General features: G+C 48.7%; 1 protein-coding gene across 12 annotated transcripts in view; it reads right to left on the reverse strand.

The window, feature by feature from the left end:
* Positions 1–24,332, reverse strand: part of ITPR1 (inositol 1,4,5-trisphosphate receptor type 1) — a 163,531-nt gene extending 139,199 nt beyond the window's left edge. For 6 of the 12 annotated variants that reach the window (XM_029958405.1, XM_029958404.1, XM_029958403.1 and 3 more), the window contains exons 1-3: positions 18,004–18,199; positions 9,871–9,978; positions 6,109–6,179 (exon numbers count right to left, since the gene is read on the reverse strand). In XM_029958405.1, coding sequence (XP_029814265.1) covers positions 6,109–6,179; positions 9,871–9,978; positions 18,004–18,029 — 205 coding nt within the window. In that variant the 5' untranslated portion in view covers positions 18,030–18,199. Of the gene's footprint in view, positions 1–6,108; positions 6,180–8,482; positions 8,525–9,870; positions 9,979–18,003; positions 18,200–24,285 lie in introns of those variants that run through there. The other 6 variants (XM_029958393.1, XM_029958397.1, XM_029958398.1 and 3 more) reach the window with 2 other exon arrangements.
* Between the last annotated feature and the right edge of the window lie 2,575 nt (positions 24,333–26,907).

Genomic DNA, 26,907 nt, shown 5'->3' on the forward strand with positions numbered 1-26,907 from the left:
TATCAGAGTGAAAAAAGGTCATATTTAGACATTACTTTAAATATTCCTTAAAGGAATCCAGGCACCTTAATAATTAATGTACCCAAACATTCCAGCAGCACTAGAAACTCCATGTTCAGGAAAGAAAAGGAGCCCAAAATTGGCTGTGAGCTCAGGTCTATCCCTGTGTTCTCCTCACCACCATCCCAGGAACATGCCCTGAGCAAAACACCCACCCCAGCTCTTCTGAGACATGCAGAGAGTCCAGCAATTAGGATTATTTCACATCAAAGTTTAAACGGTTGATATAATCACTTTATCCAGAGTAGGTTTGGAAAAGTGTGCATGGAGAGCAACAGGACTCAAGGCCACACTTTTTTGGAAGCTGAACACAGGATACCTGAAGGCTGACACCACAGAAAACCCCTGAGGAACAGGGGATGGCACTGAACCACCTCAGTGCCTACAAAGTGCTCTCTATATGCTGATCATATTTTTCCAAAACTATCAGGCAGCAGAATCTGGTTATTTGTTTTAGTTTGCTTTTCAATTTTCTGAAGTGTTCAGGAAAACTACGTCTGTGACCCTTCAACTGAAAAAATCCCTTAATCTCAGCCCTAATGCCAAAGCACAAACAAGACTGCATTGACTAAATAAGGGTAAATAATGCATGTATAAGCAACAGAGCTCCAGAGCCCCTATCAGACCTGCATAAATCACATTTCCTTCATATTTTTCCTTCACATGGAGTTCCCTTCATGTAACACAGAGCAGGAGTGCAGGGGCTTCAGACCATCGATGGTCAAGCCAGGAAGGACAAAACATAAACCATTTCTGCTGTGGAGAAGCACTTTGACTTCCATCAACAACGAGCACAGGGATAATTTAAGACTTACCCATCAAAACTGTGAGGGTGGGGAGGCCCTGGAACAGATTTGTGGCTGCCCCATCCCTGGAAGTGTCCAAGGCCAGGTTGGACGGGGCTTGGAGCAACCTGGGCTAGTGGGAGGTGTCCCTGCCCATGGCAGGGGTGGCACTGGGTGGGCTTTGAGGCCCCTTCCAACCCAATCCATTCTATGATTCATACTAAATGTATTTTTATGCATATATATTTCTGCATTAAAGCTCTGTAGTGCCCAAGTGATTTCTGCTGCTGAGGATGAACCTGCAGCCCAAGGCTGAGCCCCTCAGTGCTGGCCCCCAACCCCTCCAGGCAGCAGGAGCACAGGGAATGGATTGGGATCAAAAGAACAAACAGAATTTGAACTACTCATCTTCTGCTTCGCCATGAGGGTATTTTAAGTCTAAGATATGGGTTCATTCCTTGAACATCTTGCCAAAAAAAGAGTGTTGCCCAGCAACTACTAAAACAATGTTCTGGAAGGAGGGAGCTGCTGGACAAATTAACCCAGTACATGCCCTTTTCCCTGGAGTTTCATGCAGCAATTGCAGAGCTGCTGGATGGCTGGCAGGCAGCTCTGCATCCCAAATCCGAGCCATAAGGAATTTCCTGAGCAGGCTGTCAGACAGCTTGTTTTGTTGTTTTGCTGTAGTAGCAGCGTCTTGCATTAAACAAACACGTTGGGCTGAGCTCCAGCACAAAGGAACACAGAGCAACCCTGCAAACACACCCAGGCCAACTGCTGGAGCCCAGAACAGCAGCTGGGGCACAAACCAAACCAACTGATGGAGCACAAAGCAACTGCTGGAGCCCAGAACAGCAGCTGGGGCACAAACCAAACCAACTGATGGAGCCCAGCAAGAGCAGCTGAAGCACAAACCCACCCACCCCGGGCCCTGCTGCACTTTCCCCAGGTCACAATTTGATTCTGGAACATGGATCTGTCTCCATGCATTTAGGCAGGAATGATTCCTAGTGAGAAGTGGGGTTTTAGCCGAGCTGAGGGGCAGCTCCAGTTCCCTCTTTCCACACCAATCCATTCCAGTTCAAAGGAAATTCATTTCTAGCCACTCTTCACACACAGTCACACTCCAAGGCAGCAATCAGAGCAGCGGTTCCAGCTTCATACAAAACATAAAAGGCCTTTTCTGTTCACAGAAGTGCAGATAACTAAGGAACTGTCACACTCTTTCTTTTTTTGGAGGTTTGTACAAGTGGGATTTCTTCCAGGAATCTCATCTGTACACATTTAGAACAGTTAAGGAAAAAAAAAAACCACCTCTTTCGCAAGAGTTTTCACATTAACATTTTTAAAAAGAAACACCCTAATAAAATTGACTCTCCAGTCTTCACGTTTTGCAAGGCAGCTTTAGAGGGCTTTCGAATCAGCTGGAGCTGAAAGTACGAAGGGCTGGAGAAACACTGCACTTGAAAAATACCAAACACCCCCAAAACACCGTTTTTAAAGTGGATTCAGAAAGCCAAAATAAAACACACCACTGAAATCTCACAGACCATAATACCCATCCAACCTCAGGTGCTCTGTAATCCTGATTGGGATGGGGTGAAGAAAGAAAAACTCAGCTTTCATACCTTCAAGTGGTCAAAGGAATATTTTAAGGACCAAGAGGCACCACAGCATTTAATATAATAATAACTGCAGGTAAACACTCACAGGAACTTGAGGGTTCTGGACCAACACCTTCCTTTGGAGTTCTTTCATCTCCAGCACTTCACTTTTTTCCATCTAATACACTGAATTTTTATTTATTTTTTAACATCTCATCTACACTTTTACTCCAAACCTTACCGACCATTTTCTCTCTTGCACTTCACTCCTTTCAGGGCTCCACCACCACCAGATCCCTCTGTCAGCCTCTTCTGTCAACAAAGCAGGCCCTGGTGTCCTCAGGACGCCTCTGCCTCCCCTCCCAGCAGCCTGGATGTTTCCATCCCTCCCATCCCTGACTCTGTCCGTGCTGCTGCACATCAGCCTGTTCCACCCAGCACTCCCCTCGCTGCATTTTCCCCAGGACAACTCCAAGCCAACAGTTTTTTAAAGCAGGGACTTACTACAAAAAGCCCTCCTCCGTTTCAGCTGGGAAGTGGCTGCTTTTAGGAACACACTCCCCAGGCAGGGACTGTTTTCACACCCCGAGCAGGTTATCAGTGTTTGGTGACAGAATATACTCATATTTTAGCATTCCTGGCAAACCCTCCTCCCAGGAGAGGCTCTCTCCAGGCAGAGGGATGGTGCACACACCCCACCACTTCATGCACAGCAGCTCTGCTCTCATTCAAGGGTCTAAAGCGGAAAGAAAAACCACCACCCTCTAGAACTGGGCCTTGCTGCTGCCTCGAGATGCAGGTGATTAAGTGTAGCCTAGGCAACATCATTTTTTAAAACCTGAAACACCTATGGCTGAGAAAAAAAGCTGGATGGATTCCTCCTGCCACTGGATAGATAGGTTTGGTTTCACACTGAATTTTCCTGGAGTCGTGTCTGCATATCTGAGCAGTCAATCTTCCTCCCAGAGATCTCTCATCGCTTCAATTAAGCATGAAATTTATATTTACAGCTCTTTTACATCTGCCCACAGAAGACAGATCTGCTCTGAGAAGCTCGGAATGACATTTCTTAAAATCACCACACAAGGGAAGATTCCCAAGCCTGGCCAGAAGTCAGATGGGACTGACCTGCACACCCAACAGCACAGCTGCTTTGAAAGGGGAGTCACACAGAGACATAAACCAGGTATAAATTCACAGCAGTGTTTTTCCAGTCCTCTGTGAAGGTATAATGCAGGTCACTCCCACTTGATTCTTTTTGGTTTTGCTCTAATGAGATTTTTAAACATTCCTTCCAGTTGCAGCAATGCATCAGCAGGGGGGACTTGTATGAGTCCCATGAAGGTTGGTGTTGGAAGGGACCTTAAGGACCATCCAGTCCCACCCCCTGCCATGGGCAGGGACACCTTCCACCAGCCCAGGTTGCTCCAAGCCCCATCCAGCCTGGCCTTGGACACTTCCAGGGATGGAGCAGCCACAGCTTCTCTGGGCAACCTGTGCCAGGGCCTCATCGCCCTCCCAGGGGAGGATTCCTTCCCAATATCCCACCTAAATCTACCCCTTCCAGACAATATATGAACACCCTTGGGCACCATGTTAAAGTTTGCAGGACAGAACAACATTTGCCCAGCAGTTCCCAGCCAAGGCTGTCCCACAGGCACCTCATGGCACTGCCCTGCTGTCCCTGTCACAAAACTAAACACTGACACAACTGCATCCCATCTTCCCACTGCTGCTGTATATCCCAGATGTAAATGTTGCTGTTTGGGTAAGTGTCCCTTCAGGGAGGCCTCGAGTTCCACGTGCAAGGGAGGGGTTTTTGTGAGAGGCCATAAAAACCCTGACTGAGATTGCAGGAACGCGGCTGTGGGTCCTCACCTTGCCAGGAACCCCCAGTGCAACCCCAGACCAGCCTTTGGGGGCCTTTGCTTCACCACAGAAAAGGGGTATTATCCATTTCTGGGGTGATGAACTTCATTATTGCCTCCTCTGAACATACTTATCGTAGAAAGCATTTTATCTCAGACTACACTTGCAAAGTGTGTGTATAAATAACAGAAATGCCTCCTAAAATTTTATGACTTTTGTTGCCATTTACCATTAAGCATAAACTTCCCCATGAAAGCTTTACTGAAGTAACTACAAAGGTTGGAAAAGGTTCACACCATTCTTCCTCCCTGTATAAATTATAAGTAATATGAGAACATTTACAATGTCTAACCACAATGTTTTATGTCAGACAAACGTCTCTCTGTACTTGCAGTTCCTAAACTGTGCCTTTTTTCATTCTTTTCTCTCTCCCTCTCTCCCTCCACCTCCATCTACACTCAGCAGTCTCAGTCAAACCTGGTTTTATTCTTTCCTGTGATTTTAACATCAAGAAATGCCTCGAGTCAAGGCTCTGGTTCACATAACAACATTGTTCTCTTTTCTAGAGAGCTTAACACTGAATACTGAAACTTCCCCAGGTTGCCTCTTTAGCATTTGAATTATCAGCTCTTTAGTTTTCCAGGAAAAAGGGAGGAAAAAAACCCCAACAAGAACTCACAGACTGCAGCAATATTTTAAAAGAGTTTCATTATGAGACATCTTCATGTCATGGCAAAAAAAAAACAAAACCAAAAGCACTTAAAGAACAGCAAGCAAAACAAGCAGCACAGAAGGTACATGATTTTCAAGGGCAATCACCTGCAGTTCTGGCCACACCTGAACAGAATCCTGGTGATTCTGAGACCCTGGTAAAGGCAAAGCATAACCAAGGGAACAAGATTCATTCAAAGAAACGAGACACACAGTTGCTGCTACATCTGAAACAACAACAAGATCCAGCTCAACATTTCAAACTATTTGGCTGAGTTATCCTTTGGGTAAAAGATGCATCCAAGGGGTGAAAAAAAAAAAAAAGGAAAAAAGAATTCCAAGGTCTCTGCAAACAAAATCCCAGCTAGTGCTTCTCTTCCTGTCTGAGACTTTTCTTAAACAAGTCAGGCCTTGCCAAGCTGTGCAGAGCACCAGGCACTCATTTCTTATCACTGAGCAGAAGTTTCCTGGCAGAGTGAAAGCAAAGCCTAAGGTGGTTAATATCCAGTTAGGTCAGACAACAATAGTTGTTGCAAACATTTGCTCCTTCTTATTTTCCTCTTCTCAGAGACAGGTTTGGTTCTGGGTAATTGAAAAGCACGGGACAGAACGGAGAAAAAGAAAAGGAAATTTCCAGGTATCCTCTAAGTTTGGACAGATCTGAAAGGCAGCCTTAACTGGCAGCCCCATCTCCATCCCTCACAAAGCCTTCTTTTCACTTCCTGGATATGGCCAGACACCTGCCTGCCCATGGGAAGTGAGGAAAGATTCCCTAGTCTGCTTTGCTTGTGTGTGCAGCTCTTGCTTTACCCATTAAACTGTCTGCACCTCAACCCACGAGTTTCTCACTTTTACTCTCCCATCCCACCAGGGTGGGGCTGAGTTGCCAACTCAGGTTAAACCACAATAGACATTCACACATAGGTATTTTTTTTCCCCCCATGAGTTGTCCTTCATGGAAGGAGATGACACTAAAATATGCTCTAGAAAGCAGAGAGGTCAGAAATCGTTCCACGTGGCTGCACAAAGTGAAGAATCATTTCTAACCAGCAGGGTAACGAGCTGTCCAGCCGACTTACCTCGGAATTTTTTGGGTGGGTTGTTAAGATCACCTGCCTCTGGCTGCACAACACACCGATCATCCACAAGGCTGCAAAGAAATGAGCAGCAAAGTGAGATTTTATCCCCCTGGCAGTTCCCCACGTCCTCGTTAGCAAAACCAAAGTGGTTCACTTGCAATATTTCATCCGAGTGGCCACTTGAGCAGAAGACATTCCCCAAATGCCATCTTATGCCAGATCTTGGTCAGAAGCATGCAGCTAATTTGTACTGTTGCCCAGAGCTATGCTCCTGGTAGGTGGGACAATAAATAAGTCATTGCTTCTGTGTTCTGCATCATCTTTATGTCCCCTCCTGGAGGTGCAGACAGAACAGCCCATATTCTAGGGAGGTGACAGACACCCTTAGAACAGCCACTGCCTCTTGGACAGATTTGAGTCACGCTCAAAATGTGTTTATATGGGCAGAGAACAGCAAAATATGACAACTATGCAAACTGGACACTGACCCTGTGGTCCCTCAAGTATTAAAAAATGGCAGGAACAGTCACTGCCACGGTAAAGATTGACTCCTGAGAGAAAGGAAGGCACAGACAGACCCTCCTGCTCCCCAGGCAAACACAAGGTGAGCCAAGGGGTCAAGCCAACCTCCTCCTGTTCTACCAGGAAGGAGGGGAGCTGGACAAGTGAGGCCAAGAGATTCCAATAGGGAATGCCAGGACTGAGCTTTGTGTGAACACACACCTGCAAAAACCCCAGAGGGTCAATTAAACCCCACAGAATAAAGGGAATAGTTAAGAGGCACCTGTTCCCACTGCTCTGCCCCCAGCACACTTTGGATCGGGGTGGAATTGCACTTTTAGTGACACCACCTCCAAATTGTGAAATTGCAGCTGTAACCCAACATTTCGTGGTTTGATTTGATCCTCAGTGACTCAATTTGGCCCCGAAAAAACAATCTGTCAAAGAGGCTTCTACACAGAAGTAGAAAGTAAAACTCCAAGGTCAAAGGTTTGAGAGGTCCATTCCCATGCAGAATCAACTTGAGAGAGACTGAGACCTAGAATATGAGAGTTGTTCCTTGCAGGGGCTGGTCACATGCAGGGAGCATCTTGAGACAACAATTACAGAAAACAACCAAGTGCATGAAAATTCAGAGATCAGAGACACTAAGTGGACTCAACAGTTCTATGCATCTAAAATTCGCATATGCAAAACATTCAGAGTAAACTGCTTTTTCCCCATGGATTTTCTCCCTATTCAGGATTATATAGACACAGAGGTGCTCCTGCATGAATGGTATTAGTATTAGAGCTGAAGCACCTGCTTCTAGTGAACTACGGGCCAAAAAGTATCAAATGGGTTACTCTGATCATCCCACACAGAGATCATCTCAGTGCAATATATCCCTCTCATCTGAGATTTAACTGGAAGTGAAGAGGAACTTCCCAAACTACCGAGAGAAAAATTTTCCAGGGTGAGAAGCACAGAAGAAGATATATCGTACCCCAGTAATCATCGTGATGGCAGCACTGAGTTTGGGAAACAGCAAGAGTAAAGTCCTGATTAAGCAACAGTCATGTCATAGGAATATTAATTAGGAACACTCTTCAGAGATTTAGGACAGCATTAGAATGTGTAGTGGTATCTGCTCCTCAACCTTCAGTAACCACATGAACAAGTCATTACACATTGTTATGACATCAGACTGTCAAAACTCCACATGGGCTAAAGGACAATTACACCAAATCTTTCCTTTGCTGCTTTAATTTTCTCCAGGACAAAGACTAAATTAAATATGGGACAAAACTAATTAGATTATGAAGGCTTATTAAGATGATAATGCATTTCATGTTTCACATAGCAATTAGGATTTCTGGCTTAAATTAGGCTCAGAAGATATGTGGCCATTATATAATGCAGTTACCTTAAAACAGCACTAACCAAATCAGAGAGGAGGCTTGGGAACACTGGGGGGTCTTTGGGCCTGCCATGAGAACGCCTCATCAAGCCTAGAAAACACACGTGCTCGGGGCCTGTGATGTCCAAGAGGACCACCCATGGTGAAAAATCTCTGCTCAGCAATGCCATCAAAGCCACAGCCACTGCAAACTGGTCATCATGCACCGGTGGGGTCCGACACAACAGCGCGGCTTTCTACTCGCTCGGGGATTAGTTACTGCCAAACTTCGGGACTGGGGAGAAAGAAAAGAGCCAAATGTCCCACAGAGTTCATGTTGCCAGTGTTCAGCAGATAGTATTTGGCCAGTCACTGATCGAGTACTGCAGAGTGCACGTGGCATATTTGACCAGGGCCTGGGAAATCTGTCAAATACATTTTCGCCAAATACTATTCGACCGACCCTACTTACTACACCCCTTGCTTTTATCATACCTTCTTTCCTTTCTGGCAGCATCCCATATTTTCTTCTCTTTCCTATAATAGATCATGGTGCATCTTCAGTGTCTGCTTCCTTCTCTGCCCCCTTATTTTCCAGAATCCTAATGGCTAGAGGACTAAACCTACAAGTTAGTTCGGAGTCACTCAGGTGAGATTCCAGCCCGTGGTTTCCTGTCGAGACACTTACCAGGATGCTGTCTTTGTACCCTGCTTGGGAGCTCCATTTATCAGATGCATCTGGACAGTAGGCATCAAAAAATTTGCTGTCACTGTACCCACCCTGAGGCCCTTACGGCTACTGGAAATGAGAAAGAGCACGTGGTGTGTGTGCCCACTCCCCACAGCCACCTGCCTGGTGCCTCCTGGCTGCTCCTTCAGCACTGAGGTCCCACAGCCACGTGGCATGCACGCTATTCCCTCCCTCTGATTGCTCCTGGCTTTGGGAGAAGGTGGCAGATGTGCTCCTGGAGCTCCTCACTCGACCCCCTGCAAGGTCTCTGCCTTTGGAGAGGTTTCTCCTCAGCAGGATAGAACAGCTCCTGTCCCTCCTCAGAGCCACCTTCCAGTTCCGTGGCTTTGCTCTGCCAACTCTTCCTTTTCCCACGTGAAAGGCTACTTTTCCGATCACTGGAGGAGCAGGCACTTCCCATTGCTCCAGAGGAACTCTCTCCAGAGCCCCTGCTCAGTGTCTTCGGGAAGGGAGCATGAAGGAGCTCTGTGGGAAGCAGGAGCTGGCACAGCACAGCTCCCACCACAGCTCCAGGGCTCTGCCACTGCCTTGGGCAAACACAAGGGTCAAAACATGTTCTCCTTTCACTGGAGAAGAACAACTTTATTTGTATGAGAAACCTCAAATTAAACCTCAATTTAAGACAAAACTACTCATAGTGATGAGTTAGTGGTATATAAACTATTTGGCTTGGGGGTTCTTTTTTTTTATATATATATTTATATATTTAAACTACTTACATGGCCTATGCTACAGCCTCTTTTCCAGTCAGCAGATTGCACTGGGGTCTATTCATCCCTGACTGGGGCAAGGGGCAGGGAGGGACAGGACGGGACACATGGATGGACACGGGACAGACAACAACACGAAAGTCATTTCATTGCATCCACTCCCTCTACCCACACCTTCACTTGACAAGGTCCTTCCTCCCCACCAAGGACATCCAAACCACAGCACAGCCATTGATACGCTCTCCAGCCTCCCATCTACCCTGCCACGGTAACTTTAGGCCATCTTTAAATGCAGGGCCAAATCCATACATAAAGCTACTTTGCTTTACCCAGTATTGCCTGGGATCAGGCTCAGGAGAGCTGGCTGAGCTCTGCTAGTCCTTCTTACGGTGCTTTTAGTACAAGAGAACAGCTGTTCTTACCCCAAAGTGCTAATAAATCCATTTGTTGAGCCCTCTGCATAGAGAGAACAAATATCTCCAATATGAAGGAAGCTCGACATCTTGTCAGTCATCTCTGGCTTACTGCCCCTGGAAGGGAGAAGAGAGGATAAAGCACAAGGTTAACGAGGCAGAATTTCTTGGTGGAACCAGAGGTTACAACAACAGGACCCTTCACTTCTGACTGTGCATTTGTTTGAAAAACTGACCAAGTTCTTGCCCTGGAATTTCAGGTATCAAAGAAATCCCAGCACGGCACAGTGCCTGCTTGGAAAAACAAACAAGGGAAAAAAACCAAGCAGCTACTGGCATCCCATTCCATTTGGGAATGTTTTACAGGCAGCCATTTCCATCCCAAAGGATGCTCAGTGATTTCAGTCCAGGTGAACCAGTCCATTCCATGCCTCCAGTGGCAGGAAAGGGAGGGAAGAGTGGGATGCCTCTGTTTATTATTTGTATCTAAATCACAACACATTTCTCTGCCAGATCCTTTGTCAGAATCAAAGGCAGGTCCAAGTACATTTTAAAGGCTCTCCCGTGCTGGAATGGTGCTCCTGGGAAAGGGGATGTAAAATATTGATGTGATTCCTGTCGGTGTTTTTTGGTCATGTCAATAATTTGTCACAACCAACACCAGCAGCCTCCTGCTCACACCTGCAGGCCCCAAGACAGAATTAGGTGAAGACCCACTGAATAAGCCTGACAACAGATTTTGCATGGAAAAACAGAAAGATTAAGATTTTTCTGAGTCAAATACTCTATTAGGCAGACAAATCCCCGTGAAATCAGCAATACTTCAATCCTGGGTTTAAAATAGCTGGCCTAAATGTAACACTGAGGAGACAGACACTGAGTGTTGTCAACTCCCACTGTATTAAGAAGTTTATTTTCTCTAAAACCCCAAATCCTGATCAGAATGACACAGAACCCACCTGTCATTTCAATAAATATAGCAAAGCGAGTGTGGCTCTGTCACAGCAGGAGAGAGACAAACAACACGAGCCCCAGAGAAAAAACCCAACTGAAGAAACCTTCAAAGACATCTCTTCCAAGCCCAATATTTCTGGTTTCCAGGAGATGCTCCCAAAGCCCTGCTTTTTGATCACCCAGTTCAAAACACCGAAATATCCTGTGTTTGAGGCCTTGAACAGCAGGAGCAACGAGGCTCTTCCAAGCTGCTCCTCCTCGCAGGCTGTGACCTGTTCCACAGCCAAAACTGCCAGATTTAGGGGAAAAATAACTGAAAGCACTTCCACCCTCTCAGACATCACACCTTTAAATGGTCTGTGACCAGGAGAACCAAGCAGCAGGAAGTTCTGCTGATTACAGAGCACAGCCCTGACTTTGTACTGGGAGAAATATTCCCTTTCACTGAGCATTACCTTGCTTACCCAAAGTGTAAGGATCAGTTTGCTAAGCAAGGCTGGAGCTCAGCAAGGACAGATTCAGGGAGATCTAAAAGGTGATGCTGATAATGCAGCTGGGAAAGTGCAACAAAAACCTAAGTTAACAATTTTTCTCTGAAAAGCTCCAACCAGCTCTCCCTCCTCACCCCTAGAGCGTTGGTGCTGGTGGGAGTAACAACCATTTCCATTATTATTAAGTCAAAGCACATTGTAGACATTCCCATGCCTGTAAATCTGTGTCATTTGTACAATTAAAAACAAATTGAGGAAAACCAGGAGATAACAGGTCAAGCTGATATGCAGGTAAAGGGGTCTCAGCCCCTCTGGAATCTGCACACACAAGCAAACATTTGGCTCCAGGTTGCCTGTTTAATGCCAAGTCCTTCAGCCTCTGCATGTCACACAGTCTGTTCCCATTCTATCTTGATAAGTGGACAGAAAAACATCACTACCTATTTTAAGATGTATGCCACAAAACATACACAAATATGCAGAGGGACTGAATTAGCAGCACCAGAAATACAGCTCTGCACTTCCTGACTTGGATGGTAACTACCAACTTCAGACTAAAAAAACTTATTTTCCCTCAAAATTAAGCCCTGAATTAATACAGCCCGAAGCAAAAAGGTGTTAAAGTCAACAAGAAATGCAGATACTTCCAAATGACCCCTTCCTACAAGGGAACTAAGGTCTCCTGCTCAGGGTGTGAGGGGGATGACCCTTCCCTTTCCAAGAGGCAGATGTTCACCCCAGCTGTTCCCAAGGGAACGTGGAGGTCAAAATTATTGACTTCCATTTGAGATTTTTTTCTTGGCAAAAATAAATAATCTCAGCCCATCGACCAAACTCAGGCCCAGGGATGGACAAGCAAATTCCTGCATCGCTTTCCAGGATACAGCCTCAATTTCCTTCTATTTTCTTCAGTGAGGAAGATCCCAACACCCCACGATGCTGTACCCTGACAAACCACGACAGTGCAAACCCCTAAAATAAGCTCTTCTGCAACTCACTGACATTTCCACTAATAAAATCTTTAGCAGCTTCACCTCTAACCGTCATACAGTTCTGGAGAACAGAAAGGTCGTGTTAAGCCTGGCAGGAGTTCAGATATGACTGAATTTCATCGCTGGGCTCTTCACCAGATCCTTTTCAGAATTTTCTGGGCAAGCTTGCAAAGCCACCCCTTCAGAGTTGGATTCTGCTTCTGAGCACCTCAGGGTGCAAACTGGAAGCCCAGGCCCTCCTGCTCCCAAACAGGACCAGCTTCCTGCTGGTCAGCAGCCTGGCTGGAGTTAAGCCTTACAAAGGGTTGGGCTGGTGACAGTAACCTTATTTTTGGAGGCTTAAGCGTGGATTATTTACCATGTTAAGTCCTCACTCCCACTTTTCTTGTATTTTTGAATCCTGTTCTAACACCCATCAATGTGATGTCATCTCCAGCACACCAGGAGCTGTTCGGATGGAGCTCCACCACCTCGGGAAGCACGAGCCAATTCCCAGTGGGGTGAGCTCTTTATAAAATACTGACTTATCCTAAGGCTTACCCACAGTCAAAACCAGCGCTGTCTATACCTATTCTTTAATAACTGAATGGCAAAAGTCAGTCCCCTCGACATTTATCTCCAAACCTGCTGTTTCTGAGGTTGGCTGGTGCTCAGGAACATGCTGCACTGGCAGATGGAGCGAGGGACTCAGTGACCCAACGGGCCTCCCCACATGCAAGAGCTGCAAGGAAAGAGAATAATTTCTACACTGATTTATCTTCAAAGCTGGTTTTAGCCTCCTCAGAAGGGACTTGTGACACCTAACAAAATCATGCCAGTTATTTGCATTAATCACTACATGATCAGCCACCACAAACTGAGTGTTTTCCACCTTTGACAAGGATAACCAGGAAACGTGAGACAAAGGTTTTCAAGAGCACAATTTCCAAATATCCAGTTTAAAAACCTTTTAAAAGAACAGGCGTATCAACAACAGCAGACCACACTAATCCTGCCCAGATCAGACCTCTGTGGGGTTCATTTCTGATTATTCTCTTCAGCTGGAGAAGCCAGAGGTTGAGGCAGTAAAAATCTGTCAGCCTTGGCACACTCACCCCAGATTCAGAACACGGGGACTGAGGAGAGCAAGTTTCCTCCTGGACAGATCAGCCAGAGCATCCCTGTGTGTCCCCTGGCCACAGAGAGACACTTCCCTCCTCACTGCACCAGCCAGAGATGGGAGATGACCTCAAGCAGCCCCTGGGTACACAGGGTAGGAGGATTCTCAACCCTCCCCGTCCCTGGCTCTCGTGGGTACAGAACAATCACTGCTCATAAAGCAATTGTGCTGCGTAGACAAACACAACCATTACCCCACAGTTTATTTATTTTAGATATGCCCGTGCCAGGAGCAATTGACTGAGACCAGAGGAGGGGACGGCCCTAAAGGAACAGTTGCAGTTATTCCCTGCACAATCCCATTTTTAATGGCATTCTCACACCCCTGCAAGAGGGGAGTCCTGCAAGAAACCCCTCCAGCTCCAGCCCATGGAGCATTGTCCTCCTTTTCTCCTTAACACTGAGGGAAAACAAGATTCCTTCTAGGTAAACTCACTTAAAACAAATCCAAGATGAAGCACTGATAAGCATGGCAATATCTAGTATAAATTAGGTTTTTCCAAGCAGCTGAACTCAGGTGGCAGCAATATCGACAGCAGCAACACTAGTTTTCAAAACAATGTTCTTCTCCCACTGAGCTGGAGGGTCTAATTTTGACAGATAGAAAGACTGACTGAATTTTTCAAAAGAAACCTAAACTAAAAGTGGACTGTACACTGAGAAGTAAACTATAACTACCCATAGACATCAAAAACTACCTGAGAGATAAACACATTCTATAGTATTTTTTTATGCCTTGAAAGCCTAAATTTTTATAATTATGCTGGTGATGATTGCCTCATGTATATAAAAAGGTTAGTGTGTCTTTAGATATGTTTATATCCAGTTTGTCTGCACAGGAAAACAAAATGAAGTTTCTGTTTAGGAAGCTACCAAAATAAATAAATAAATACAGCAATCTGGTGAATTTCCTGGGAATTGCAGACACTGATTTCCGAGTCATTTGGCTCTATGGGACTGGATCTGAAAATGCATTAGTGAAATCCAGGCAGTGAATTAAACCCAGGAAAACCTGCTGTTCACCTCAGGAGCCTCAGGACTTGCCTTTCCCCTCCTGCTCTGGTGAACACAAACCTACATCACAACACCACGAGTTCAATCTTCTGACTGAACACAAAGTGCCACAATTCTGGGGGTCAGTTCTGATTATTTCTCACCATAGATTATCTGCTGTACATCCTCAAAACAAGCTGGTTTCCCTAAGGCAAAAGGGGCTGAAAAGACCCAGTTCTGAAATGCAAACTGGGGATTTGAACAAGCCCTTGACCACCAGCACCTTCCCAACCCAAAGACCCTCCCTCTGGCTCTCAGGACTATTTTGGGACACAAGCAGAGCGCAAGCTCAGCCTGATGGCCTTGAACAAGCCAGTATCAGTTTGGTGTAGTCACTGAAATTCAGTCCTTTTTCTCATGCAAACACATTTCACAGTGGCAGTTACAGCAGAATTAGCAGTGAAAACACGGGAAAAATCAAACTGACTGTTAACTATCAAATACCTTAATGAGACAGCTGCTTTCTGAAAACCTCAGAATGGGAAATGCAACTGCTTTGTAAACATTTCACACTAATTTGCCCCATCACTCATCTCAATCCTGACGCTAAATGAGAAAAAACAGGCTCCAGAGTGACACTGGAAGTTTGCTTTCCTTGAAGAGCAGAGTCAAGGCCCCTTTTGAAGTCCCTCCTCACGGGGACTGTTTGTGACAACACTGCTGCACTGCAGTTATTCCTCATCTCAATTGTTTGCTGAAAGGCTTTTCAAAGCACCCAAAGCTATTTTCCCCATTTCACGTCTCACACGCCTGCTTTTGTGTGGGATTTTAATTCTTTACCTTATGACTGCAAATCCTATTTGTAAAATAAACGAGAGCGAATTTGTCTCGGTGCCGATGGTTTGATTTCCAGCAACCGGGATACAAATTACTTAATCTTTTTAAGATGGTTCTAATGATGTTTGTTTGGAGCAGAAAAAGCTCCTTGCTGTGCCTTGCAGTCCCATGATGCACTCGGTTCTCTGCTGGCATATTTTCCCTGTGCTTTAGTGCTCAATTAAATAGAGATTGGCAATTTTAGATGTACAGGGACCGGAGCTACACTTCATCAAAGTCTTTTTCACTATCTTGGTGGTTTAGTTACCAATAAAATCTCTAACTGTACTGAAGTGCTTCAGCTTCATGACTGCAGACAGGAAACTCCACAGTGAAAGTTTAATTTTGCCTCAGTTTTTGACAGAAACAAGAGCAGAGTTTACGGGTAGAGAGACGACAAAGAAGCAAACACAGAGAACTGCTTAATGGCATAAGCATGTGAAGAATCATCCAAAAACTAACAGATCTGAGAACCCCCAAGACCAGGGAAGTCTGTGTTTGAATTAAATGGAATTGGGTCCTTAATATTTGTAAATTAGGCCAAGCAAAATAACATTTTTTAACTGCAACCAAACCCTGACTCCCTGTACTGACCTGAAAGTCCAACACTTATACAGCTTGGTAAACCCACTTTACAGCATTACTTGGCTGAAATTTTGGCCCTACAGCCTCGATCCAACGTTTCCAACTAACATTCCATGGTTTTTTGGATAACACCCACCCAACATTCTGTATCTATTTTCACAGGTGCAGCTAACTTGAAAATCTGAGCGTGGACTTGATATTTCCAGTTCTTATTTCAGTATAAAAAGGAAGGTTTCGTCCCCGAGGGCTGTGAGAAAGATTCCTAAGAATCCCATTAAAACTGCCAAAGCAGGGAGGAAGTGCTTTATTTAAAAGCTCATCCAGTGAACAGTCACCGTGCTGGGGCTGAGGGACGAAGCTCCTCCGTCATCTGCAAAGCTTCTGACTTAGCAAATCTAAAAGGAGCTCTTTGCACACGCCAGGAAAGGCAAATCCAAGGGATTTTGGGTACTGGGATGTGGAGCTGAAGGTTGGGATTCTCGTCCTGGCTCACCTGCAGCAGGAGGCTGCTCAGGAAGGGTGTTGGATGCCGAGAGGGCTCAGCACGTGTTTTATGCACATGCAGTTACATTTCTGAGATTAAACATTAAAAAAAAACCAAACCTATCAGCACAGGACGTTTATCTACCACGGGATCTTGTTTTCCATTTAACTGCAACCTTTCATGCCCAGGAGCTGCTCTCTGCCAACACATGGCACCTGATGAACCGTTAGATTAAAGGGCACAAATGCACCTTCTCAAACCAAGTGTTCTCCTCCTGAGAAGCAGATTTCCCTCCCCTCTCCAGGCTGAGCAAGATGGAGCTGTGGCAGAGGGGAAGGAGGAGCAGTACAGCACTGTGACTTTCTCAAGGACATGCAGCAGGTCAGACTCAGAGCCCAGATCTGAATCCAGGTCTCCTGAATCCCCATCCAGCAGCCCTGGTTCTCCCAGGAGGGAGCTCAGTCTCCCTGCACAGCTAATCAAGCACACGCTTCCCCTTCCTCCAGAAATAAGCTGGAAGAGGCGTGGAAATCCACACAGCAGGATGAGGGCCAAGTTAATTATCTTCTATTCATACTATTTGCCACTTCACAGATAAATAGGTTATTTTATCACATCAGTGATAAAGTTATTCAGAAGTTATTATTTCATAGGTCCAACAGCAGTTAAAGAAAAAGGGAGAAACAGATAAAGTAACTCATTTTGTTAACTTTAACCTCAGTAAATCCTCAACACAGGAAAGCAAACATGCACAATGTCCTTTTCTCCTCAGAAAGAGCACCTGCATCTTTTTATTTGCCCAGTGCAACCAGAAAACTCAGGTCAGAAGCACAGAAGTTACACTGACAGTGGTATCTTACACAGCAGCCCAAGACTGAGGTAACAAATACAACTGACAGGTCCTAGTGACAGGCACCTGCAGGGAGCTGGAAAGGGAAAATCCATTAGAGAGGCACTGTCAGGGGGAAAAAAATCAGTTTTTGTTCCAAACCAAGTATGAGCTGACAGCATCTTTTTATTGCCGTTAGAAGTAAGGAGCACTTCCTGGAGCTGATGTGGACTGAGGGCTGTCCTTACTGCTCCAACTGTGCTGGAAGGAGGCAGCCCAGACATCAGCCTCTGGACAAGGCCCTCACAAGGAGGCCACAAGGTTTTCCACCACTTTCCTATCAGAAGGAGAGAGTTGGAACACACCGAAAGGACCAGGACAAGCAATGTCATGGGGAAAGAGAGCAAGCTTGGTCTGTAACACCAGCTGGGGTTTGGCCAAGGAAGAAAGATGGCCAGGGGAGAAGAGGGTACAGAACAGTCTCAAGTTCATTTGGTGTGGTCATGGATCTACTGAGGGTTCACCATGGCAGGGGTGGCTCCTGCAGCCCTGCTCCTCACATCACCCCTCCACACTTCCCTCCTCACCAGGAACAGGCTCCCCATGTCAACCCTCTGCCCTTCCTTCCTCAGACTCTTCAGCAAAGGAAACACTCCCTAAATTTTGCCAAGCAGTTCCCTTGTCTCTCCACCTTGGTAGCCTTCATCCACCTGCATCTCCCTCCGTCCCTGCTGCCCAACACTTCCCCTGTCCCCCAGTCCCACTCCCCCAGTACTGCACCTCGGCGGGGGCTCCCTCTCCTCCATGGCGGCTCCGCTGTCGGAATCCAGGGCTGGGCTCTGCAGGATGTCCCCTGGCACACTTGGGTCCACGCTGGCAGCGAAGTCAGCGCTTCCCTCCCGCTGGCAAGTCTCTCCTGCAGGCTCAGGAGTGTCCCCGGCTCCAGAGGCAGGACCCTCAGGCGGGCGCTCCCGGCTCTCCCCTCCCGGACACCTCCGCAGGCTCCCGGGTCTGGGCTAAAACCTCAGTGCCTGGGACAACCAGCCCAAGAGGAGGAGCCTCTGCCAGCACATGATGGGCACGTGTGGAGAACCACTGGTGGCCTGGGGACCTACTTTGAGCCCTGCTGAGCTAAAAACCCCGATGGGCCAGGCTCCTTCACAGATGAAGGCTCCGGGTCCCAGGAGGACTTGGTCCTGTTGGCCCCCCAACAGTAATTTTCTAGAACTCAAGCACAAGTCACTCTTCTGAGGCAAAGGTTCAAAATACTGAACCATCTTATCTCAAAGAGCATTAGCAGTTGAATCTGCTAAACCCTTACAGAGGAGCAGCCAAGTAATGCAGGATTATTTTAATTAACCCTTCAGATCAAGCATCATCAGCCAGCTCAGGTATGTGTCTGCCTCCACATCCATGTGCCTCAGAGGGGGATGACACAGGACGTACCTGGACTGCAACAAAAGCTTTTTTCCCCTCAGAACTTTGTGGCAGGTTTCTGAATTTCCGAAGAAGGGGAAAGGATAAGCCAAGGCACGAAAGAAATGTTTGTCAAAGTTTCATGTGAAACTGCTACTAAACAATTCCCACAAATTCCCAACAAAAAGCAAGCTCCAGCCTTTGGGCAGCAGCCATTTTTTGGCCTACTGTGATCAGACATTTCTTCCATGTACCTGCACAGAGACTATGATCTTCTGACCACAGACACTGTGCACAGGACAGGACAAGGAAAGAAGGAACTGTTTGTGTGCATCCTGACACTGGGGTCCATCCCCCAAGCTGACAGTTTAGAGCTTAGCACCACCTTGCTCCAAAAGCAGAGGCACTACCCAACATCCTAACCCAGAAATTTGCTTCATTTGACATTCCAATTTCTCAGAGTTCTTCCCCATTCTCTGATCACCTATTAGACAAACACACAGAATTCCAGACTGGACTAGGTTGGAAGGGGCTTTAAAAAGCTCATCTCATCCCACCCCCTGCCATGGGCAGGGACACCTTCCACTAGACCAGGTTGTTCCAAGCCCTGTCCAGCCTGGCCTTGGACACTTCCAGGGAAGATATCACTGAGCTGTGAACACTCATCTTCCCCCAGCACTGCTCACACTGGTATCTGGCATGTGAGGGTGCACTGCATTGCCACAAGCCCTAAACCACCAAACAACACAGGCTTCCAGGCACATTTCCAACCCATTTTTCCCTCTGGAGGGTTAACTTGCTCAGATATGAAGTGACATTTTATTCCCCATATAACACTTAGGAAGCTCTGATCCAAGTTTTGACAGCCTCAACCAAAACCACAGCTATGAAAACGAAACTCCTCCGAGTTCCGAACCCACAGCTGAACGTCACAGCTTTCCTCGCCTGAGTTACAATTCCTGGAGTTTCCATTTCATCTTCATTTTTTTCATAGAACAGAATCATGGAGTGGTTTGGGTTGGAAGGGACCTTAAAGCTCATCCAGTCCCACCCCCTACCATGGGCAGGGACACCTTCCACTTGGTTGCTCCAAGACCCATCCAACCTGGCCTCGGACACTTCCAGGGATGGGGCAGCCACAGCTTCTCTGGGCGAATTTTTCCCCAAAGGAATTTGATCCCATAAACCACAACTGCTCTGAAGACCTGGAAATGTACATTCTCTATGGGTACAGCCCAAGCAAGAGTGACACACACTGCCTGTGGTTGCCTCTGCCAATCCAAGAGCAGCTGCAGCACCCTGGAAAGAGGGATGTGCCTCCAGCCCCAGGCAATGCACAGAGCCAAGACAGAGAACCAGGCAATAACTGCTGGAGTGCTTTTGGAGTGTCCATGGGGAACAGAAATCAGAGAGGGATACTGAGCCAGATCAAAGCTCGTGCTGTTCTGGCATCCTGCCTCCCTCAGCAGCCCCTGGGAGATGCCCGGCGGATGAGCACAGGAATCCTTTGGAATAGCTGCGGACACGGACAGGATCCGGCTCCCAGCCCAGGGACACTCTCTGCTGGCTCTTCCAGTCTGGTCCTCACTGCACCCCATGGAGCAGCCCCTGTGCAGTCCCAGCACAGCCCTCTGGATGAAGCTCAGTGGCTTTTGCCTCCCCTTGTGCACTGTCACACACGAGAGGCACAAAACAGGCTCCAGGTACCAAAGCACCTCCAGATTCCTTTGCTATCTCAGCAGAGGAAACCAATCTGGAACATACAGTAACACAGATTTTTAGGGCTCAGGATTTATACCACAGTCTCATCGTGACAGAGACATTTACATAACTCGGCAGCAGCACAGGATTCTCTCCCTCCAAACCCCCCTGGTCTCCACGAGGCTGTGGTGGAGCCGCCTTCCCTCACACGCACCCACGGGCGAGCCAGCAGCTCGTCTACCAGCTACTACAGAGCCACTACCCTCATCCCACCTCCCACGGCATCTGAGCATCCTCCCGGCTCCAAGACACAATCCTACAACTACAACTGCCTTGTATTTATGGGGTAATAATGTCTCAAAGACTTCCAGCACACTCTGCAACCTGACACACCCGATACTCCAGAGGAGTTTGCTCTGCACTAAGGAACCACCACACATGGCACCACGGGGGAACAGCACAGCCAACAACACAACCAGGATCACAGGACCACGAAGGCTGGAGAAGACCTCCAAGATACCAAGTCCAGCCTTTGGCCAATACCACCAGTTTACTCAATTTCTGAACATCTCCAGGCACAGGGACTCCACCACCTCCCTGGGCAGCCCCTTCCAGTGCCTGACCACCCTTTCCAGGGAGAAATTCTTCCTGATGTCCAACCTGACCCTCCCTGGCACAGCTGGAGCCCGTTCCCTCTCCTCCTGTCCCTTGTTCCCTGGGAGCAGAGCCCGACCCCCCCCGGCTCCCCCCTCCTGTCAGGGGGTTGCAGAGCCAGAAGGTCCCCCCTGAGCCTCCTTTTCTCCAGGCTGAGCCTCCCCAGCTCCCTCAGCTGCTCCTGCTGCTCCAGCCCCTTCCCCAGCTCTGTTCCCTTCCCTGCACATGCTCCAGCCCCTCAGTGTCTCCCATGCCATGAGGGCCCAGACCTGGACACAGCAGTCAGGTGTCTCACCACTGCCCAGCACAGGGGACTGTCACTGTGGTCCTGTGGCCACACCAGTGCGGTACAGCCCAGTTGCCATTGGCCTCGTTGCCTATCAGGGTACAAATGAGCCCAAGAGCAGCTACACCTGCTGGAAGGGCTGTCAGGACGAGATACACCTGCTCCCCTGACGACCCCACATGGGGGCAGGCACCTGAGCAGGGCTCAAGATATTCCCAACCTGTTTTAATCCAGCTTCACAGCACTGAAACAGAAGTTCCACCTCAATACTCTCCACTTCAGCTCACCTTACATGAAGCAGCCAGAAGGAGTTTCTGCTTCCAGAAGGGATTTCTGGACCTCACCCACTTGACCAGCCACTGGGACTGTTCCCTTGCACACACAGAGCACGGGAGGAGCTGGAACCCTGCTCACACACTGCACTCCAAACTGCCACCCTTGCAAGTGACCAGCCCTCTTCTCTTGCTATCACTGTGTCATGGTCATTCAGCACTGCCCTTACCACAGCAGTCACTGTAAAATCACACCAAGACCTGCCACCACAACAGCAGGACCTCATGGTTTTGAGCCCTGCTCCAACATACAGTGACACCTGTGAGCTGCCAGCACCCCAGATTAGTTCTTCACTTGAACTTGAATTTTCCACTTCCTAGACTGCCCCACACCAACACAGGTTTGCTGAGGTGACATGAGAGGATTGATGGTGCCATGAATAAGATGACATCACACAGTCATTTAGGTTGGAAAAGCCCTCTCAGACCATCAACCTGTGCCCAATCCCCACCTTGTTCCCCAGCCCAGAGCACTGAGGGCCACGTCCAGGCCTTCCTTGGACACCTCCAGGGCTAGGGACTCCACCACCTCCCTGGGAAGCCCCCTCCCATGCCTGACCACCTTTCCATGAGGAATTCCTCCTGAAATCACACTTTTCATTTATGAGCAGAGACCACAGCTGCCCTTTACACCCTGTTCATCAGGCCCAGGACACCTCCTCCACCCACCTCTTCTTACCCACAGCTGCAGCTCCAACAACCATCACCAAAGAGACACACCAACTGCTCCCCCCTTCCATGCTCTTCACCAGAGCCTCTTCCACCCTCCACTGATGGGGTTCAGGATTAGCAAATCTTATAAAGATATACGATTTCCCCCAGTAAAGCTCCACCCACGATTGCAAAGGCAAACCAAAGTTACTCTTGCTGCTTGTTTACTTCCTAATTTATGAACCCCTAAGTAAGAGGAAACTCTATTTTCAAGACTTAATGCTGCAAAACAGATGGGGTAAAAAAAATCTCATCCAAGCGAACACTTTAATCTCAGAGGGAAATAAGGCATGTTAAGAGAAAAAACCCTGTTATTGACAAACAAGAGATTAAAGAAAACATTACAAATAATCAGCTCAGGATCAGCTTACTTGACAGCTAGTTCTGAAACACACTGGAACTATGGTTTTACTTCCACAGTGACTCCTTTTCTGGTTTAAACACACTGAGCTCTACACCTTTGCACCAGTTCAAGACACTTGGTTTCCAATGTGGTCAACTTTCACATTTGTGTCATCAAGTTCTTACACCAGAATTTATGGCCTGATCGATGCCACCCCCCTTCTCCATTCACTGAACCACCAGTGCTGAGCAACCAAAGCTCTGCTCCAGCCATGACACCGTGAACCCCGTCATTGTTCCAGGCACTGACCTTACACTGGCAAAACCACCGGGCATTTAGAACCTGGAATATTTGCTGTGCGAGGAAATTGGCTTCAATTAAGGTCCAGAAAACAAACAAACAGAAAACCCAGTGCCTGGTAGCCCATTAACTTGGCCACAGAGAAACCACAGAGAGAAAGGAAGGGCCAGTGGGTTTATATCACATCCCATCACAGAGCTGAGCCCTGCAAGGAGAGCAGCTCCACTGAGGGCCTCTGGTCTGGGCTCAGAGTCAGCCAGGCCTTGGCTCAACAAGTCTGGAAGTCCTGGGATAGCAGGCAAACTTCCGAGTGCAGGAAAAGAAGCTCCAAGGCAAACAAGAAAACGCACATTGACAACACAAAGCACACGCACAGGTACCGACCCTCATCAATACATTAAACGAAGGGCTCCCTCACACGCTACTCCACACACGACTGCAGCCACTAAATCTTCATCAGGCAAAGATCTGGATTGCATTAGCCACGTTTTCCCTTCCTGATTTGCGAGCAGCAGGATCGCAGCCCGATCCATCTGTGCTGAGCGGGCACAGAACTGCTGCACGGCACAAACCTGAGTCAAACCTTTCACCTGTTGGAGTGTTTTCCTACAAACTCCGAGCCAGCCTGGCCCCACGCGGGGCAGGGATGGAGAGGCTGAGCGAGCCGAGCTGTGCCCGCTGCGGGCGGGCTGAGCCCCCGGACCCCGCACGGCCCCGGCACAACCCGCAGCACCGACCAGGCGGAGCTGCCAGCACCAGGGCGTAAAGCCGCTCGGGATTATGGCACATCCCACGGCCCTGGATGGGGAATGCACATGTGCCCCCACCCCTTCCCCCGCTCCAGTCCAGTTAGTGTAGTCCAGGAAACAGCCAAATATTTGGGCTGTCGGGCCAGTCCCCGGGACCCTCCGAAACATCCACCCACCGCCGCCCGGCTTTTGACCATTTAAGAGGAAGATCACCCGTAGCCAAGTCCCCATCGGCGCTCGCCGGTGTTTACATAACGCAGAACATCCCTCGCGGCTGAGCCCCGGGTACGGGGGGAAAAACACGGGGAAAGTTGGAGCGGACACGGGGCTGCACCGCCGAGCCCCCGGTGGTCCCGGGGAGGGAACCCCGGCCCGCCACCTCCCGGGACCCGCCGGGAGAGTGGAGGGGTCCCTGCGGCGTCCTGCCAGGCTCCGGCGGCCGGGCAAATCCCGCCGAAAACCGGCTGCAATCCCGCGGGCTCCGCCCACAGCCGGCTGCTCCCCCGGGCTTGCGGCTGGAGGCTCTCCGGCGGTCGCTCGCCGCCCCCTTCCCTTCTTCCCCGGCCGTACCTGGCTGCGGAGGCGGCGGGGCGGGCTATGTGCGACTGGACAACCCCATCCCGATCCCCGATCCCGGTCCCGGTCCCGCTCACCGAGGCTGCGCCCAGCACCGCCCTGCACCGCGGCGTCCCACATGTTCAACTGCACCCTGCGCCCCGCGCCGCGCTTAAGTACCGCGGGGGGCACGCGCCGGGAAACCGATCCCGCCACCGCAGCGCCAACTAACGGCGGCCGCCCCCCAGGAACTACAACTCACAGGGTGCCCCGCGCCGCCACCCCGGGCGGGGGGAGCGGAGCTGCCGGTTCGGGCATGGGGATGGAGGGACGGATGGATGGGATGGGACGGGACGGACCCCCCCGTTGGGGTCGGGAGGCTGCGCACAGAGCCCAGAACAGGCGGCGCGAAGCGCTGCCTGCGCCGGGGAGTCCCGGGGTGCGGCGGTGCGGGGGTACCGGGCACAGGGGCTGCGGGAAAACCGGCCGGGAAGAGTAAACACTGAGTAAACGCTGAGTAAATCTGGTGTCGGCAGCGCGGGATAGCGGGGAGGTGACGCCCAAACCCTAAATATGAGGTCTGAGGCTGCAGCTGCTGGCACAGGTGGTGTCACTTCTACGGTTGCTCAGGTGGGAGTCCTCGGTGAGCAGGGCGGGGGTGGGGAAACACGGCTGTCCTGAGAGAAACAGCTCAGAGCTCAGAGAGAGTTTCACCGGGTTTCCTCTGTACTAGAACGGTGTCACAGGTTTGTCCCTAACGTGACAGCCTGTCTGCGTGTGATAGCACAGCTTCAGCCAGGATGAACAGCAGTGATTAAGATTATAGTACTATTCCATTTATTAATTGCATTAAGCAATACTTTGTCCTTAAACGTTAACCAAAGTTACTTTCCACAATCACACCCTGTTTTCCATGCCCTCTGTGGGGTACACGTGGCTGGCTGGCAGCACCAAGAGCCATCTAGAGATGGGTGCAACGTTTGCCAGTGAAACGACTGTATCACCTTTATTGGCAGCAGGTGAAGGAAACACTTCCCTGTGCTCATTTCCACCCACACCCACGCACTGTGTGGATAACAGGGAATGGTGTGGAAGTCCTGCCAGGCTCCTTGCTTGTTGCTCTCCACAGCAGTGGGATGACGCTGGAGAATGGGAACAGGCCTGGATCAGCCAGTGGCTCAACTCAACACACCCTCCCACGGCACTGGCTGTCCATTAAAAACAGCTCCAGAGGAGCTGGAATTGTGGCTCAGGAGCGAGGACGTGCGGGAGCAGAAGGCTGTGACTCAGGAGCTGAAGCCAAGGTCAGTGCACGGTTTTATGGTTCTCCTCCATGGCTGCAATACTACAAGCCATTACTCATCAGGAATTTGGCAGAGTAGAGGTGCCTAATATCATTAGATAATCCTAATGAATTCTTGTGTAAGCAAATCTAATCTCTGGATGGTTCAGCGGGTGGAGGCTGTGAGTGGCTGCAGCCAGGGCAGGCAGTGACATAAGGACTGTCACCAGAGCCAGGGCAAAGCTGTGCCTGCTGCACACCTTGAGCAGCTCTGCAGGCAGCGTGCCTGGAAACAGCTCCAGAGCTGAGGGAGAAATCCGAGCGGCAGCAGCGTGGGAGAGCTGGAACAGCCTGCCCAGGGAGGGCGTGGAGCCTCCCTCTCCGGAGACATTCCTCCTCCAAACACCAAAGGCCACATTTTCTCTCACGGACCACGTTTGCTTCTGGGTCTGAGTTCTTCAAAGGCTGAGGAGTTCATAGAATCACAGAATCCTGGAATGGTTTGGGTTGGAAGGGACCTTAAAGCCCACCCAGTGCCACCCCTGCCATGGGCAGGGACACCTTCCACCAGCCCAGGTTGCTCCAAGCCCCGTCCAGCCTGGCCTTGGACACTCCCAGGGATGGGGCAGCCACAGCTGCTCTGGGCAGCCTGTGCCAGGGCCTCCCCACCCTCACAGGCAAGAATTCCTTCCATAAATCCAATCCAAACCTCCTCTGTCAGTTTGAATCCATGACTTGTCCTGTCACTACGTGCTCTTGCTACTTGGTAGGTATCACTTCAGCCTGTAGAGCTGTAATGTGTGTTTGACCCAAAACCAAATGTGATTTCAGCCACAGGAAAACACCTTGCAAGAGATTTTTATTTTTTGCTATTGATGAACTTCGCTCTCTTTCTCCTTTTCCAACCTTATTTTGCTCCACCTCTACCTTATTTTTAGCAATTATGGCAATTCAGTGTTGATGAAAGACATTAAGATGAGATTTGAAGTCTTTTACTTGCTTTTTATTTATATTATCTTGCTTGATTCTGCCAAATTTTCAACTAACCATTGACTTTTTTGGACTGTTTTGGATGGAAAGGACTCCAGCCTGCAGGGTGGGTTTGCAGAGGTTTTGTCTCTGCTCTTGCTTCAGCTGCACAATGAACAGCCCTGGAAGAAAATGAGAGCAGAAGATATTCCAGGACTCTGAGGATCAAACTGTCTCATCCTGCTTGTGGTTGGTCTTCACGATGAGGAAGAGGATCACAAAAGCTTCCTGTCTTTAGTGAGATCCATGCCAGCCCTGGGAGATGAAAAGCACCCCTGACAAATGCTGGGCAACACCTCAGCTCGCTGGAAATTCTCTCATTTCCA

Source organism: Manacus vitellinus, unplaced genomic scaffold (assembly GCF_001715985.3).
Source record: "Manacus vitellinus isolate BGI_N305 unplaced genomic scaffold, ASM171598v3 scaffold_14_pilon, whole genome shotgun sequence".
Classification (NCBI taxonomy): Eukaryota; Metazoa; Chordata; class Aves; order Passeriformes; family Pipridae; genus Manacus; species Manacus vitellinus.